Source organism: Kogia breviceps, chromosome 10 (genome assembly GCF_026419965.1).
Source record: "Kogia breviceps isolate mKogBre1 chromosome 10, mKogBre1 haplotype 1, whole genome shotgun sequence".
Lineage (NCBI taxonomy): Eukaryota > Metazoa > Chordata > Mammalia > Artiodactyla > Physeteridae > Kogia > Kogia breviceps.
The window spans coordinates 8,201,623-8,218,515 of record NC_081319.1 but is presented as its reverse complement, the minus strand read 5'-3'; the positions used below and the strand labels follow the sequence as shown (position 1 = coordinate 8,218,515).

At 40.8% G+C, this 16,893-nt stretch overlaps 1 protein-coding gene across 3 annotated transcripts in view; it reads right to left on the bottom strand.

Annotated features, from left to right (window-relative positions):
• RAD18 (RAD18 E3 ubiquitin protein ligase) overlaps positions 1–16,893 on the bottom strand; it is a 110,268-nt gene that overhangs the window by 20,504 nt on the left and 72,871 nt on the right. For all 3 annotated transcript variants that reach the window (XM_067043565.1, XM_059077742.2, XM_059077745.2), the window contains one exon: positions 15,027–15,201. In XM_067043565.1, the coding sequence (XP_066899666.1) occupies positions 15,027–15,201 (175 nt within the window). The remainder of the gene's footprint in view (positions 1–15,026; positions 15,202–16,893) is intronic.

Genomic DNA, 16,893 nt, shown 5'->3' with positions numbered 1-16,893 from the left:
GGTCCTAATGTGCTCTACCATGACCCCTCGGACGGACTGGACCAAAGCCTAACTGGTCTCCCTGCTGCCACTTGCCTCACCTCTAACCCCCCGTTCACTCTTCACAGCATCTGGAGTCATCCTTTTAAACCACATAAACCGGACCATATTGTTACCAGATCAATATTGGTAAGTCAGTTCGTCCCCAAATTAATCTACAGATTGAATTTAATCTCATCCAAAATTCCAGTAGACCTTTTCTTTCTTTTTTAGCAACTGACAGGTTAATTTTAAAGTTTATACAGAGATGCAAAAGGACCCAGAATAGCCAAAACAACTTTTAAGCCCATGGCAGCACCTCTGGCCTCCAGCATCAATCACCTCTTTGATGGAAGTGTCTGACACACAAATGCTATCATTTTTTTAGGTGGCAAGAAAAGGGTTAGGAAATATTGTATTCAAGAGAGAACCCAACCTTTTAGGTCAATCCCTTTAAATTCTTATAAAGAGTGAAGAAAAGTACTGTGTATTTTTTTTTCAAGGAAGACATAAAAGGACATTAGGTTAATTCCAAACACTGGAATCCTTTGGCCCTCTGGAAAAAACTCAATTTCGAGGTACAATCAAACATTTGTGCTTATGTTTAACTTATAAATTTAAGGGAAAAAAAGAAAAAAAAGAAGACATCAACTCTGAGAGTCTAATGTAAGGGGCAAATTTTTTTAATTAGCAAAATTTTCACCGCTACAACTAGATACTGAATCAAAATCTCAAGTTAAGTGGGCAGGGGAACAAAATCACGATGCTTCATTCTGTTCTGACTCAACTATTAGCAGCATAAATGACCAACACAGAAAACCCCCAATACTAGAAGACAGCGAGATCACAGTACAGGTTACAATATTCAGCCCCGTAAGGAGAAACGAATTACAAGACCAGCAGCATCTCAAGGTGAAAATTTCCTCTACCACTGAAGAAGCTTTCATTCGAATACAAGTTCCCTTGACAACAAGAGGCAGGGTCTGAAGCTCGTGATGGGAGCAGAATGTCTTCTGCACAGCCAGGCTAACTTCTGTATCATCTGCCCAGCTGCCCATGCTGAGGACGCATGTTCAACTGTACAAACGTGGGATGTGCCTGGCCAAGACCAACCACCAAACCACAGAAACCCAGGATCAAGTCAAGGTTCAGGCCATAAAACTCTAGTCTTACAATCTGTTCAAGGAGGAGGAGAATTTTAAAACTACCTCATACTGCTGGGTTTTAGGCAGTGGACACTGAACCGCCTTGTGACCCAGTTCCCACAAAAATGAGGCCTTCGACCAAATGATCTAGTGTTTGAGAATCATCCCTCCAAAACTATATTGACTCCACATTTTAACGTTGACACATACGTTTTTAATTTCTGATTGGTACTCTTGCCCATACTCCAGTAACACGAGGTAAAAGGCTCTAATGAAACGTGCTTTCTAGGGCAGGGGCAGCACAGTAAAGCACCTCACAGGCTTCCACAAGTGACTTCTGCAGAATCACCTAAAAAATAACAAGCCTCCGCATTTGAGGCCCATCATATTTTAATGCTTGAATCTCTCTAAGATACAAGAACAATGGGTACTACTTACATGGTAAAATCAATAGGAGTAAGCAAAATCAGCAATTCAATATGTACCCGTGTTCCAGAATATGACTATTTGTGTGGGACTAAGAGAACAAAGAAGACGTGCAAATAAACACAGCATGTCCCTCCGACAGGACAACCACATGTAATCTACCATCTGAACCCAGACACTTGGGAGAGTGATACAGGGGACTACTAATAATGATGCCAAGAGAGTAAGTGGGAACCGGCCGATCTCAGAGACACCAGAACATATGGTCATTCTATGTCTAACTGACATTTTATTGTGTGTTTTTTTTTTTTTTTTTTGCAGTATGCGGGCCTCTCACTGTCGCGGCCCCTCCCGCCGCGGAGCACAGGCTCCGGACGCACAGGCCCAGCGGCCACGGCTCACGGGCCCAGCCGCTCCGCGGCACGTGGGATCCTCCCGGACCGGGGCACGAACCTGTGTCCCCTGCATCGGCAGGCGGACTCTCAACCACTGCGCCACCAGGGAAGCCCGTAACTGACATTTTAAATAACTCAATTAAAATGCTGTTCTACTAACAAAGGAATCAATGGCACCCAAGATAAAAATTCTGACACAATTCATGTTATAATGGGGAAAAATCTGGGCTGAGAATTACTGGCTTCAATTCTATTCAGTGAATGACTTGAGATAAGTCACATCACCTCTCTAGGCCTCCATTTCCTTACCTGTGATATGAAGCTACTACATTTAGTGATTTCTCAAGGTACCTTTGCAATTGAAAATGTTTGTATTTTATCCTAACGTGTCTTCTTCCCAGGCTGTGAAGGTCTCCAAGGAGATCTCATAACATGTGTTCCTCTGATTTAAAAGTAAAGATAGTATAAATTGAGAAGGCAGGAAAAAAGCTCTGACTTTAACTTTCAAGTCGACTATAACAAATGATAAACTTGAACAATTCACTGAAAATACAAAATTCCAACAGCATGATGTGGAAGTTACATATCATTTCTGGTTCATCCAATTTCAATCCCCAGAACAAGACTAAAGGATTCTGATTCTGACATTTTGTTTTAAACTAGAGAAAGCTCTTAACTGCTTGCCTATGTTTGGGGGTCTGGGAGTGCTGATCCAAAGTAACTATTGATCATCTAACATTTAGAAGGAACTGGTAGTTCCTTCAAGGTCTCATAATTACTCTGCTCCAAGCATTCTGAAAAATATGTTCTCGCCTCACCTCTTTTTTTTTTTTTTTAAATGACGAACTAAATTCTGAACCAGTCAAGGTTATATCTCAGTTTTATGAATCAAGCCAAATATACACAGAAGCACATTGAAACAAGCATTCCTATATGGTTTACAAAATGTGTGAAAAACTAAAAAGGGAAACGTATTTTTACAAACTTCAACCTTATGCAAATAGCAAGTATTACCGCGTCATGCCAACCCAAACTCTCAACAGTACAGTCATCGTACCAAAACCTCCGGTGACAATTAGACACTGCTACAAGTTATGACAATGAAGGTATCATGTGACAAGTGTGGAACCTGGAAGGGACTGCCAATTTCAACAAGCATTTTAGATACACAAGTTAGCAACCACTATGGAATTGTAAAACTCTCTCCTGATATAGAAAATTGAAGGGCGCAGAGTAATTTTACAGAGGATCTTTATATCATGGCAGTTCATGAATTTGGTGAAAACTAAGAAAAATATCTACCACCTAGGGCTGACTCAGAATGCTGAAAAATCATGAACTTATTATAAAACAAAACCAAAAAAAGCTACTATAAAGAAGCCCATCAGATTACCCAGTGAAAATGCATTAAAAAAAAAAAATCCCTAAAAGGTGCCAACATGAAGTATCTGAGATTAGAAGAAAACCTCATTATTTAACAGCAAATACCCTTTGCCGATGAGAACGGGAGAAAAGATAAAACTATCTGTACTTTCACATTGCTCTGGGAGGATCACTACTCAAACCACTTTTACAAGTATATATTCACTAATAAAAACATGGTAACTGAAGACGATGAGGCCTATCGTAAACGGTGCACGTTTTCTCTTTTGATGGAACGTAAAGGCTGGGTAAGCTACATCCTCTGAGGTGGAAACAGTCTATGAAGTAAAAGTATTAGCACAAGAAAGCAAAACTGATAAAACAAGTAAGACAACCGAGAGGAAAACAGAATTCTTCCTTCATGTTTCATTTATGGATTAAATTTTAACATAGTACAAAATAATGCACTTTATGGAATGCACTACACAGGGCTTTATTAATTTATATGACTAAATGTAATATATAATATTAAATGAAAGAAAAAAAGAATTCAATAACTAACCTTACTAGAACCTAGAAACTGTGCAATTTACCACTGAAAAAAATGTTTCGATGACTTTGGTTTTCCAATATTCAATACATTCTTTGAATAGTTTCATGCCACTATGTCTCCTTATTTTGATGTTGTAATGTACTTAAAAAAAAAAAGCTTTAATTTTAGAAGAGTTTTATATTTACAGAGAAGTTGCAAAGATAGTACAGAAAAGTTCCCATATGCCCCACACCCAGTTTCTTCTATTGTTAACATCCTACACATTAGGTCTGGTACATTAGTTACAACCAATGAAGCAATATTAATACATTATTATTACTAAGGTTCATATTTTATTTGTATTTCTTTAGTCTTTACTTAATGTCCCTTTTTGGTTCCAGGATCCCATTCAGGACAGCACATTACATTTAGTAGTCGTATCTCCTTAGGTGCCTCCAGACAGTGCTGGTTTCTCAGACTTTCCTTGTTTTTGATGACCTTTACAGTTTTGAGGCACGCTGGTCAGGTTATCTTGCAGAATGACCCTCGACTGGAGTTTGCCTGACGTTTTTCTCACAGTCTGACTGAGGTTGCTGAGTTCGGAGGAGGAAGACCACAGAGGCAACATGTCACTTCCAGGGCATCACAGCAAGAGCACACACGCCCTCAACATAACACTGGATGCTGACCTTGATCTCTTGGCTGAGGTACGTCCGTCAGGTTTTTGTTTTCTCTTCTTCTCCCCCTTCCTTTCCTCTCGCCTCCCTTCCCCCCTTTTCTGTCTCTTTTTCTAGCATTTCCCTGCTTCCTGCCCCAGCCCTGGATTCAGCCCTTTCTCCAAGAAGCACTGGTTCCTTCTTTTGGAAAATGTTATTAAATACCAAGATCAGGGCACTACGTGTGCTCCTTGCAACTGTGCTGCCCTCGCTTCTGGGCGCTGGCAGCTCACGGAAAAAGGAAACACACGTGTAAAATAACTAGCTCGCTTACACACACAGATCTATAAATATTTCTGTATGTGTCCATCTGACTCTATAGTAAGCTAAACATGAGTTCATTTTAAGGTCTCCAATTCTAATCCACTACCACATGCATAGTTTTAGCCTTATTTATCTGTAATCTCCCCTCCAACAGTCAGAAACCTGACTCCCATTTGCCATCCACTTAAGACAAAGACACACAAGTAACATGACAGAAAAAAAATATTACGCTAAGCTATGGATGAGCAGAATTAGACAAAAGTCTTCTGAGGTAAGTCAGGGAAAAACCCCAGCAAATACATATTAGAGAAATATTTAAGGTTCACACATCAGTGCAAATCAGAGAGTACAGAGAAGTATACTTCAAAATACCTTCTAATTCTTAATCATGAAGAAGCAATTCTGTGTTAAAAAACATTTAAAAATAATTGCTATTAAGTGTGCCAAATAAAAGGTTAGCTTTCTCCCCCCTTTGTGTCCAAGGAGGGTTCAAAGGCACACAATATTGTCACCTATTAATGAGGTACTTCTAAAGACTCTCCCCAGACCGACCAGCAGGCTTCGGTGCCACAGCCCGGAGAGGCACGTCGGAGCGGAGGGGACACCCACAGACACCACGAGGCCCGTTAGCAGTGCTCTAACTGCCGCCGAGGAGAAACGAACCAGGATGATGAGGAAATATTCCCCACAAAGATCTCCCAGTTTCGTGCTTGTGATTTTTCTGCCTAAGACCCAGAGATTTTTATTTAGTATGTCGGTGAACTTCAGTTTGACAAAAAAAGATTACTTCATACTTCAGTTCAGTATCTATCACACAAGAGGAAAAAGTAAACTGTTTCTCATCAACAAACATATTTTCCTCCAGCAGTTTGTGGACCCATTTATCTCCGAGCTTTCTAGATCATCTGTCCCTTTCTCTCCCTGGCACCTGCTCGCCTACCACTTACTCAAGAGCCCCCAAATACCCTTGCGTCTCCCCGTGCTGGCCGCGACGGGCAGGTGAGCTTGGCGACCGGGGGCACAGGAGGACAGTGAGCCCTGGGGCTCGCCCCGCCCCCGCTCCTGCCTGCTCTTGGGCCCGAGACACAGACAGAAGTCTACAGCACCCCATTTGCATTAACAGAGTCTACAGAAAACCAAACCAGTTTCCCGTCTTCAGCGGGAACCGTGGCCGGGCAGATGCACTGGCGGCCTGCCCCTATCCCCCTGCCCTCACCCCCTGACGCGCTTGATCTCCAAACGCACGCGCCTTTGCCTGACAGGCTCCGTCGCCAGCATGGAAGGCTGAAGCAGCAGGGAGCAGCCCCCAGCCCCACGACACACCCCTGCCCCTTGCCTTGGGTGGGGCAACTCAGGTGTGTGTTTTAAACCAGCTCCCAGTTGCCGGGAGGGATAAACCCCAGCTGCTCCCAGTGACATCTGGTTTGATAATACGCCGCTGAAATGAAATGCTATCCTCCCTTTCCTGCCGCACTTCCCCACTCCCTACGGTGTGGTTCTTTCACCTTCTAAATTGACCACTTCCACTCAAATCCTCGTCTCGGGCTCTGCTTCTCAGGAAGCCCAAACACTTCAAGCACTGCAAGTTTACACTCTTTCAAGAATGTGAAGAGCGAGCCGGCTTGGCCATAAGCATTATCAGTCAGGCAAACGTGGGCTCTGAGGTCAACTAGACCTCGGCTCAAGTCCTGGTACTGCCATCTACCACGTGTACAGCCCTAAGCTGCTTATGGGACTCCTTAGACCTTTCATTTCCACTTCCCTAAAATGGGCTTGCCTGTGGACTAAGTGATAGAACACCGAACACTCCTCGCCCTCACATATTGTTGACGCCAAAACCCTGCTACAAAACCCATCAGCGTTTCAATAGCAAGCATCAAGGGACAGACCCCCAAGGACCCTTTGAGCGCCTCTCCTCAGAATCCTCATCTTGCTGTACTCATCAGTTCTGAACTATTCGGTTTACCCAATCCTAACCAAGACCCGCGCTGAAAGAACTGACTGAACCAAAATGGTAATCTCAACACACAAGTCAGCTTTGCGCCTCTGGCTGAGAGGCCACTGTGATGACAGAGGTAGTGTCTCCCACTCCCTTCAACAAGCGATAAGCTCAGCGTGGTCTTATCAACAGGCCGATGGTGCCACCGTTCCCCTCAGATGAGTGTCACGTGGCACTCTTTCTCTTACGGTTTCCCCATCATTCTCCGATTGACTCAGAATTTAAGAAAAGCTGACATTTAACTACTCCTTAAATTTTCCAACAAATTGTAATCAAGATTTCTTCACATATTTTTGTTTTTTGCTCTCTCGCCCTTAAGAAGTTTGGACAGGTAGCTCTTGGAAAAATGACTGGAAAGTGAGGAAAAGTTGTACCAACATATATGAAATGCACGGCCCATAGTTAATAGGCCTCTTTGTCAAAGTTTCTGGTGTTCTGTGCCTGTCTGTGTTGGAATTCCTACACAACGATGCTGCGACTGACCTAGCATCAAAGAAGAGGTAACGGTTTCGGCCAGGAAGTGTGAAAGTTAAAATGTACTCATTCACACCTGATCTGACCCAGGTTCTTTTACGACCAGCACTTGGCACCTGCAAGAAGCCTCACGCAGGCTACGGTTGCCGAGCAGCGAAATTAGGCGCCTCTGTGACACTCTTCACCCCCACTGAGATCAAGGTCCCTGCTTCACCAGCCCACACTCCCTAACACACCAAAACGGAGGTAACCGTGCTGGGTCGGGCCTGAACAGACTGACCGAAATAAATGTGCTTTCAGCGACTGAAAACTATACCCAGCATCCCATGGAGATCCCTGGCTACCGCTTTTTTAGCCAATAAATCGTAACCATAAATCTTTCCTTTAGAAAATCTTTTGGTATAAACAAGCTTCTCTGATTATGGAAAATGACCCTTTCCAATATTTTTTTTTAATTTTAACAATTTCACACTTACCAAAAAAATGACTCTTAGACCCTTCACCCAGATTTTCCAATTGCTAACATTCTGCCACATTTGCTTCCTCACTCTTTCTCTGTGCGTGTGCACACTCACACACATACACGTTATTTTTCTAAGCACTGAGAGTAAGTTTCAGCCATCATGTCCCTTTAACCCTTCAGCGTGCATTTCTTAAGAACAAGTACATTCACTTACACGACCATAATAAAACTTTCAAAATCAGGAAATTGAATACTGATATAATATTACCTAATCTATGACATTACTCAACTTTTTCCAGTTATATAAAAAGTTTCTTTTTAACTTATATTGCCTAGGATTAAAGTGCATAAATGTTTTTTTAAAATAATGATCTAAAGGTTCTTCCAAAGAATAGCATGACCACTATTCATCTCTACATGAAGATTAAAGCTTCCTCTCTAGGGTCATAATCAAAAGCCTCTTTTCTTATAACTTAGCACTCAATAAAAATGCAGTTTTTTCTGCTTGCCAAAACTCAGGGAACAAAAGCCCTCTCTTCTTAAGAAGAACAATAAGTGAATTTACAGAAATTTGGACAAGTCTCTTGAACTCCCGGAAGTCATCTAGGAGGTGTACAAAAATCTGAAATTCTTACCAATTTTTTTATCATCTGTCTTCAAATTGGCAAGAAAGAATCAATGTAACATTAATCATTAAAACTCTAAAAGAGGTACTTAGTTAAGAGTTAAGAATCAAATTAGCAACAAACAATTTCATCCTAGTAATTATTTGGATTAGATATACCTATTGGATCTTAAAGTAAGATTATTCTTAGTTGTCAATCTGGCATATTACATAAATTTAAATACTGCTCTAACACAAAGAAAACCAATAGTGTCATTCAATAAGACCTATAATCTGTATTACAGCATGACTACATGAATTAAAAAAACAACTCACAATTTATTTTCACTCACATTAGACCTAAAACAGCATGACTTGTCTCTTTAAAAGAGGAAAAAAAAAGCATAAAAATTTACAAAATAGTATGATCCTTCTGTATTAAAAATGTTCCTCTAAGTATCCACGTACCCACACTGCGGTCTTTAGAAGAATGTACATATAAAAGTGTTAACACAAAGTTCTTTCTGGCTGATAAAATTTTACTGGACTCTTACTTTTTATTTACCTCAATTTTCTATTTTTCACAATAAGCATGCATAATATCTAAATTAAAAGTTGTTCTGAAAATCTAGGGCTTTACAGTGAAAGCAATAAAACTATCATAAAAAGAAAAAGTGAGAAAATTTCTGTAAAAAATGAACACTTCAATATACAAGGAATAAGCATAATTCTAGGTTGATTCACGGTCTGCAATGGTCAACTGGTAAAAGAACACAGGTAATTTATCAACTATTACACTTGTCAAAAATAACCGGATTACAGAATGTTAGGGTTGGAAAAGATCTGAACAAAGTCACTGAGTGTCATGTCTCATCTCCCTTCCATGTGATGTCTGAATTATGGAAAATAAAAGTTGGACCAGACAAATAAAGACACTAATCTCTGAAATGCTTTGATTCCACTAAAGGCATTTGGTTGTGATGGATCCCTTTTCACTTTGAATTCTTGTCCTGATTTCTAAGGTGTTCACTACCCTAATCAACTGCCTATCTCTCTTGACCATTTAGATTTCAGAGTCACTAAATCGCACTGGCATTAACCAATGAATGGATCACTATACTTTGTGACAGCCCTCTGCCAGGCTACCACCAACTCTATGAGTGTTATGACTGACTTTGTTAGTTTCCAACTAGGTAGTAAAATTATGCTTGAAGTGACTTAGGGACCTTATTCATATTCAGATACTACATTTCAAAAATCTAAGACAACATTAATGGTAAGAGGAATCATTATTTTTAATTTTTACATATCCAGAGTTCTTTCAAACATATGTAGACATAGGTTTTTATCTTATAACACTGTTGTACATATATTTTTTAAAAAGCTGAAATAAATGGGTTAAAGCATTCCTAAAACGTATTCAGATCCGGAGCCCTCCTCTTCATCGTGTTTTGACTCAACATCTACGACGTCTGATTTTTCCCTCACAAAGTCATCCTCTGCACCACCGAAAGCACTGGAGATAAAGCGTTTCTCCAAATTACCTGACAACTGTCTCCAGGCATTTCATCTAAGGCACTGACACCCATTCTGCAAACGAAACTCATAATTTTGTTTTTCTCTATCACATAACCTGTGATTGGAAGATGAGCAGCTTCTGTTCAAAGACAGCAAGAAATGTCTGACCAATTGATCCTTGACACCCAAACGATAGTCTTGGCAATGGAGGAATCAATCAGGCTCACTGTTATTACTCTGAAATTTTTCCCATCTATTCCAAGGGATGTGACCGTTTCTCCTGCCTTCAGTAGATCATGTAACAAGCAAGCAATCCTTTGCACACAGTTCACTAACAAAACATAACAAGTCTTCAGATACTGGTGGCATCTTTAGGTCTTGTAAACCACTTGACTGTTTTGCAAGAAAATACAGAATTGCAGTCACTCATCCAACAGTGAACACTACCTTGGTAACGTCAAACGTTCACCCTCTGCTGTATTTTGTTACTTGCTTCCCACCCAACTTTTTTCTCATTATTTTGTTGAAGACATTTTAAATGACAAACCAGTGTAATGTTAACAATACATGTAACTCGACTGAAACTCACACACTGGCAAGTGTGTCACAACTGCCGCCTGGCTGGCAGCAACTGTGAAACACCACTGATCACTGTACCTATCACAACTTCAGAGAACTAAAATGTGAAAGAGAAAATGTACGCCTGAAAATCAAGAAACCCTTCACTCAATAATGGTCGTGCAGTGACCCAAAGCAGGAGATTTTTTTTTTAAATGAGTAACAGACTCAATTCTTAAGGACTTGGATGAATAATAATAGGAAGGACAAGGACAGTCACAGAACTATAATACGAGGCAAGATTTGATTTAGACAGACTGCTACGGGATTCAGAGAGGAAGCCAAAATGACTTCCTGCGTAGTGGGAAGAATAAGAGAAGAGGTCAGAGGAAGCGCTAAGAAAAGGGTCGCCTGAGAGCAAACTTAAGAGGTGTGAGTGATGGAGCAAAGTCCCCGAGGAGGTGGCTGGATTCACCTTAAGAAAGGATATGTCTTTAGAAATGTATTAAGAAATGTATCTTTCTCTTACAATGAACAGGAAAGACATGGTCAGAAATTACAAGAAACCTTAAAATGGAAAGGAAGATCTGGAGACAGGCCAGATTAGCTGCCTTGGTGAACTGGGAGACAAGGCCGTTCATTCAAAGTGAGGAAACAGACACAGGAAACTGTGTAGGAAATGCAATAAGGAGTAAGTTAGCTAGTGGGCACCCAGCTGAGGCTGAATCAAATGCATTTTCAACGGAACTAATTAGCCCAGGCTCACCACTTTCTAAAGTTCAGAAGGGAAGTAGGAAAAAAAAAAAAAGATAAACTGCGGGATTTACTCTATGATGTAACAGCTTAAGAATTAGAATGGAGGAACAGAGGACTATGAAAGCATTTCTGAAACATCCAGTCCTAGAGACCCAAGTTTTGCAGTATTACTAAAGAAAATTCAACTGATTTGGTCTTTATAAAACCAGAATACTCATATATTTATCAAAGACTCTCACATCTATTATCTCAGTTCATCTTCCCAGTAGATCTGAGATAGAAGATATTTATACATGCTTTTCATAGCTATGGAAACAGACTTCAGAAGAGGGACTCCCAAATCACGCAGCAGCTCCTGACCGGAAGCCACTCAAACGTAAGCCTGTACTTTCCGGCTGCACGACGGCTGCTCCCCCTGCACACTTCCTCCTCCACAGTCCGCTCTGGATCGGCTGCCCCCTGGCGTCCAAGCGAAGACCACTGCACTCCCACTCGCCCTTTAGCCTGAGTCTCTAGGTCTTACATAAGGAACAGACTCAACATTTTATTTTTTTTTTATTTTTTATTTTTTTTCTTTTTTTTGGTGGTACGTGGGCCTCTCACTGCTGTGGCCTCTCCCTTTGCGGAGCACAGGCTCCAGACGCCCAGGCTCAGCGGCCATGGCTCACGGGCTCAGCCGCTCCACGGCATGTGGGATCTTCCCGGACCGGGGCTCGAACCCGTGTCCCCTGCATCGGCAGGCGGACTCTCAACCACTGCGCCACCAGGGAAGCCCCAGACTCAACATTTTAAATGTAAAAAACCTTAGACTGATAAAATGACAGGGCAAATTAAAAGGAGGGTATAAAAGGGTACTTAATTAAATTAAAATTTTAAAGTTTAACATATTTAATATTTACAATGTGTGTAACACTTCTTTACATTTGAGATATGAGTACCAGACACTGACCGATTGATTTCTCAAGGCAAGCCACGCAAATCCTCATGTTCGGTCTCTAAAGCTAAGCTTCCAAAGCGTGCAAACAAAGTCGATGATTTTTGTCTTTGTTAAAACTACAATTAGAAATGACCCAAATGTCCATCAACTAATAAGTGAATAAATAAAATGCATATCCATACAATGGAATATAATTTAGAAAGAAAACGGAATATAGTACTGAAACATGACACAAAATGGATAAGCCTTGCAGACAGTACACTAAGTAAAAGAAGCCGGTTACATATTGTATGATCCTGTTTATATGAAATGTCCAGAACAGGCAAATAACTAGAGACAGACGAGGCCAGCAGTTGCCAGGAGCTAGCAGAGTTGGGAGGAACTGTGGAGTGACTGCTAATAGGGATGAGGCTTCTTTCTGGGGGGATGAAAATGTTCCAAAGTTGTGGTGATGGTGGTACAACTTTGGCAACACAGTAAAAACCACTGAGTTGTCACTTAAATGAGTGAATTGTATGGTACGTAAATTATATCTCAATAAAGCTGTTAAAAATTTGCAATTAGCAGGTAGTTCCACTGGTCATGGGTTAATTGGGTGTGTGTGTGTGTGTGTGTGTGTGTGTGTAGACATATATACATGCATAACTAATTAAAGTGTGGAAGAATATAAGAGCCTACTTTAAAAGAAATTAAATGGTTTAATAACCCTCTCACAGTTCAGTGATGCCAAAAAGACTGTCTGAGGCCAAGACCTCCAACAAACTCATCCTGTTTCCCACACTCTCACCACAAGATAAAAATACATGTGGCTGCCATGTGTGTCCCCTTTCATTTTCCTCCATTCCACCCTCCACTCCAAATTTGTAAAAATGTCCCATTTCATCCTGGCATTCCAGAACATTCGGGCATCTCGTGACTATGCTTAAAAACTCACTCTTATTTCCCTGAACTCTGTTTCTCCTCCGTTTCTACCCTGTACTCCGATAAGTTTTGTGGTTAACAAGGAACTTACAGGAATGGCCTGATCCAGAGTAACTGTGCAGCAGAGCCACAGTCTTGCAGAAACTCAGGCTACCGTATGTTCTGCCTTTTCCCAACTCAGGATAAAACTGATCCCGATCTGATCTTGAAAATGTTCGGGGCAAAATGAGAAGATTTTCCCTTCCTAATACTTGATTCTGAATAACCTGAAGCTGTTTTCCAAGAACCCTAGGAAAGCAGAGGGTCCTTGGGTATATTCTTCTTATAAAAAAATTTCTTCTTGATTTGATATTTTAGATTAGACATCTATCATTCTAGAGTACTGTGAACAATTTTTAAATGAACAAATACCAAAGATTTAAAAACGTGTTGCTGTTAGCATTTAAAATTGGTGCAATTCATTCAGAAGGCAACAACACCACCTACCAAGGTCAAAATTATGCTAAAGTTAAGGGAGTAACTCATTAGAAACAAAAAGACTTCCTATAGGGAGAGCTCTACCACAGCTTTAGGTGTGTAAGTATAAAAAACACCGGGGAAGATGTAGAAATACAATAGAAATTTAAAAGTTCGGTTAATTATGGTACAGAAACCCAACAGAATGCTGCATCTACTAAAAAAAAAGTTATAAAGATGAGGTAGAAACTTGGGTAGCATTTATCATATAAAGTGAATCGCGAGAACACAGAATGGTAACTATAACACAATACTATGTCATCTTTCAAAAACACATCATCTTCTTAAATTGTCTTTTAAAAAATTTGGAAAAATGACTCACCTCCAAATCTCTCATTGTAAAAGGTGCCCCATCCATTCTATCTGCTCAATTAAATTTTTCTTTCTTTTGTCTTTCTGTCCACCTCTACTTTCTAGTATAGCTGCGTTTATCTCCTTCACTCATTCCCTTGATAAAAATTTCACTGCCAGTCATGCTCTCTTTTCGAACTCTAGGAAAAATACCTACATAAAGGCTACATTTGCAGCAACATGGATGGGCCGAGAGATTGTCATACTGAGTGAAGTAAGTCAAACAGAGAAAGACAAATACCGTATGATATTGCTTATATGTGGAATGTAAGAAAAGGGTACAAATGAACTTATCTACAAAAGAGAAATAGAGTTACAGATAAATAAACTTATGGTTATCATGGGATAAGGGGGAGGGGGAAGGGATAAAGTTGGAAGACTGGGATTGACATATACACACTACTATATATAAAATAGATAACTAATAAGGACCTACTGTATAGCACAAAGAACTCTACCCAATACTCATAATGGCCTATATGGGAAAAGAATCTAAAAAAAGAGTGGATATATGTGTAACAGATTCACTTTGCTGTACAGCAGAAACACAACAGTGTAAATCAACTATACTCCAGTAAAAATTAAAAATAATTCAAAAAAAAAAGCCTACAGAGCAGAAAACAAAGTCCCCAGTAACTGCTGCACGTACTCCCCACATCCTGCCCTGATCCCTTTGTGAACCTTACAAACCAGCAAGAGACAATGGAAGGAGATGAGGAATGGCACCAGGTCTCAAGGCTATTTTCTGGTTATTTTTGCTGGTCTCTTAGCATGCAGAGAAAACAGAAATTTAAAATAATCAGGGTTTCCCTGGTGGCGCAGTGGTTGAGAATCCGCCTGCCGATGCAGGAGACACGGGTTCGTGCCCTGGTCCGGGAAGATCCCACATGCCGCGGAGCAACTAAGCCCGTGAGCCATGGCCGCTAGGCCTGCGTGTCCAGAGCCTGTGCTCCGCGGCGGGAGGGGCCACAACAGTGAGAGGCCCGCGTACCGCAAAAAAAAAAAAAAAAAAAAAAAAAAAAAAATAATAATAATAATAATAATAATAATCAACTACTGCAAGTTTCTTACCTATTGCATGAATCTGACTCTGGTGAAGAAAGAGCTTCCTCTTGAATATCAGTACAACTGGAAGAATCATCTGGTCTGTCAGGCTCCAGTTTCCCTGGGGAGTCCAGCTTTGACTGAGGGAAGTGGTTTGTTACCGAGGGCATATCGGGGAATTTCATTTTATTATCTTCCTGTCCTAAAAAGGAAAAAAGAAATGAAAGAAAGAAAGAAAAAAAAAGAAACATTTAAGAGTACCTTAAAATTTACCACCTCTGCATATTTATTATTTCTACAACATTTAATATTGCTATTTGGTAAAATAGAAGTTTATGGAACACTGATTCCAAAACTCTAGTGACAGCCAGAGAGTAAGAATTAGCACTACACTGGTGCTATCTGGTTATACTGTCCACCCAGTGTATTTCCAAATTAATTCAAACATAAAATGTTCTTTAAAACGAGGAGCGGGCTTCCCTGGTGGCGCAGTGGTTGAGAGTCCACCTGCCGATGCAGGGGACACGGGTTCATGCCCCGGTCCGGGAAGATCCCACGTGCCGCAGAGCGGCTGGGCCCGTGAGCCATGGCCGCTGAGCCTGCGCGTCCGGAGCCTGTGCTCCGCAACGGGAGAGGCCACAGCAGTGAGAGGCCCGCGTACCGCAAAAAAAAAAAAAAAAAAAAAAAAAAAAAAAAAAAAAAAAAACGAGGAGCAGGGAGAACCTTATAATTCTAATAAGGCTTTTATTTACAGTATTACTAAAGAATTCCTGAATATTTCACAGATCAGAGAATAGTGATAAACGTAAGAAACATGACAAAAAAGGATTAAAGATTCAATTAGTAAGAGAACCACAATATTTGTCATTGACTGCTGAATGGTAGTGAATCCATCTGGCCATTTTTCTAAATCTGTTACATAGAATCTAATATTCACTGGGGAAGAGAAAAACGAATCAGACATAACCAATATATCTGTTTGATCCAACACATGTCACATGTCTACACATCCCTTGTCATATTCTCACTTTCTGAGGTCTCTTATTGCAGATAAAGATAAAGGCCCAGGAAAGCTGAGGGAATGCAGACACAGTGTTTGCAGGAATATGACATGCAGATGTGACCAAATATCTGTGAATATGAGTGCAGAAAATCATCTCTGTGCAGGATTCTTCAGTGTCCAGACCCCTCCCTCACGATGTGTTTCAGGGCTCTGCTGGGACGTCACTTGTGCTGGCTTTAAGATTCAGGGACCGAGTGAGTTCTTGACATGCCTGACACGTGCTACTGGGATAGAGCCCCCTTTCATGTGTTTGCTCACAGAGAAGAAGCGCTTTCACACATCACTCATGCACTTCTGGAGGCAAGTGACCTTTAACAAAGGACACCAACAAGAACTGTCAAGGTTTTGTTATATAAAGTTTATGGAAAAAGAATAAGACAGATTCTTCAAACAAACAAACAAAAACCTTTCCAACTCCACATGGTCAAGATTTTCCCAGAAATAATTAAAAGCTTTTGTTACACTCACGAACAGCATACATCACACTAGAGTATAATTTCTAAAAATAAGCTCCTGATGTTGTCTGGCTTTCACTAAGCCTGCTCATTACCAAAACAAAACTGTATCCTCTAATGTTTACCTGGGAAAGGGAAACAAGCAGTTAACTAAGAGGACCATCCAGGATCTCTACGAAACTCTCTTGTAAACAGACACCTAGGACCAGGTTGAAAGGAATCAATCACCCAGTAAACCCAGTGAACCCAGGCAACTCTATCACTCAACTGGCTGGGAGAATGCAATCAAGCCGGCAAACCAGGGAGCAGAAATTCAACATAAAACTACCTTTCAGGGCTTCCCTGGTGGCGCAGTGGTTGGGAATCCACCTGCCGA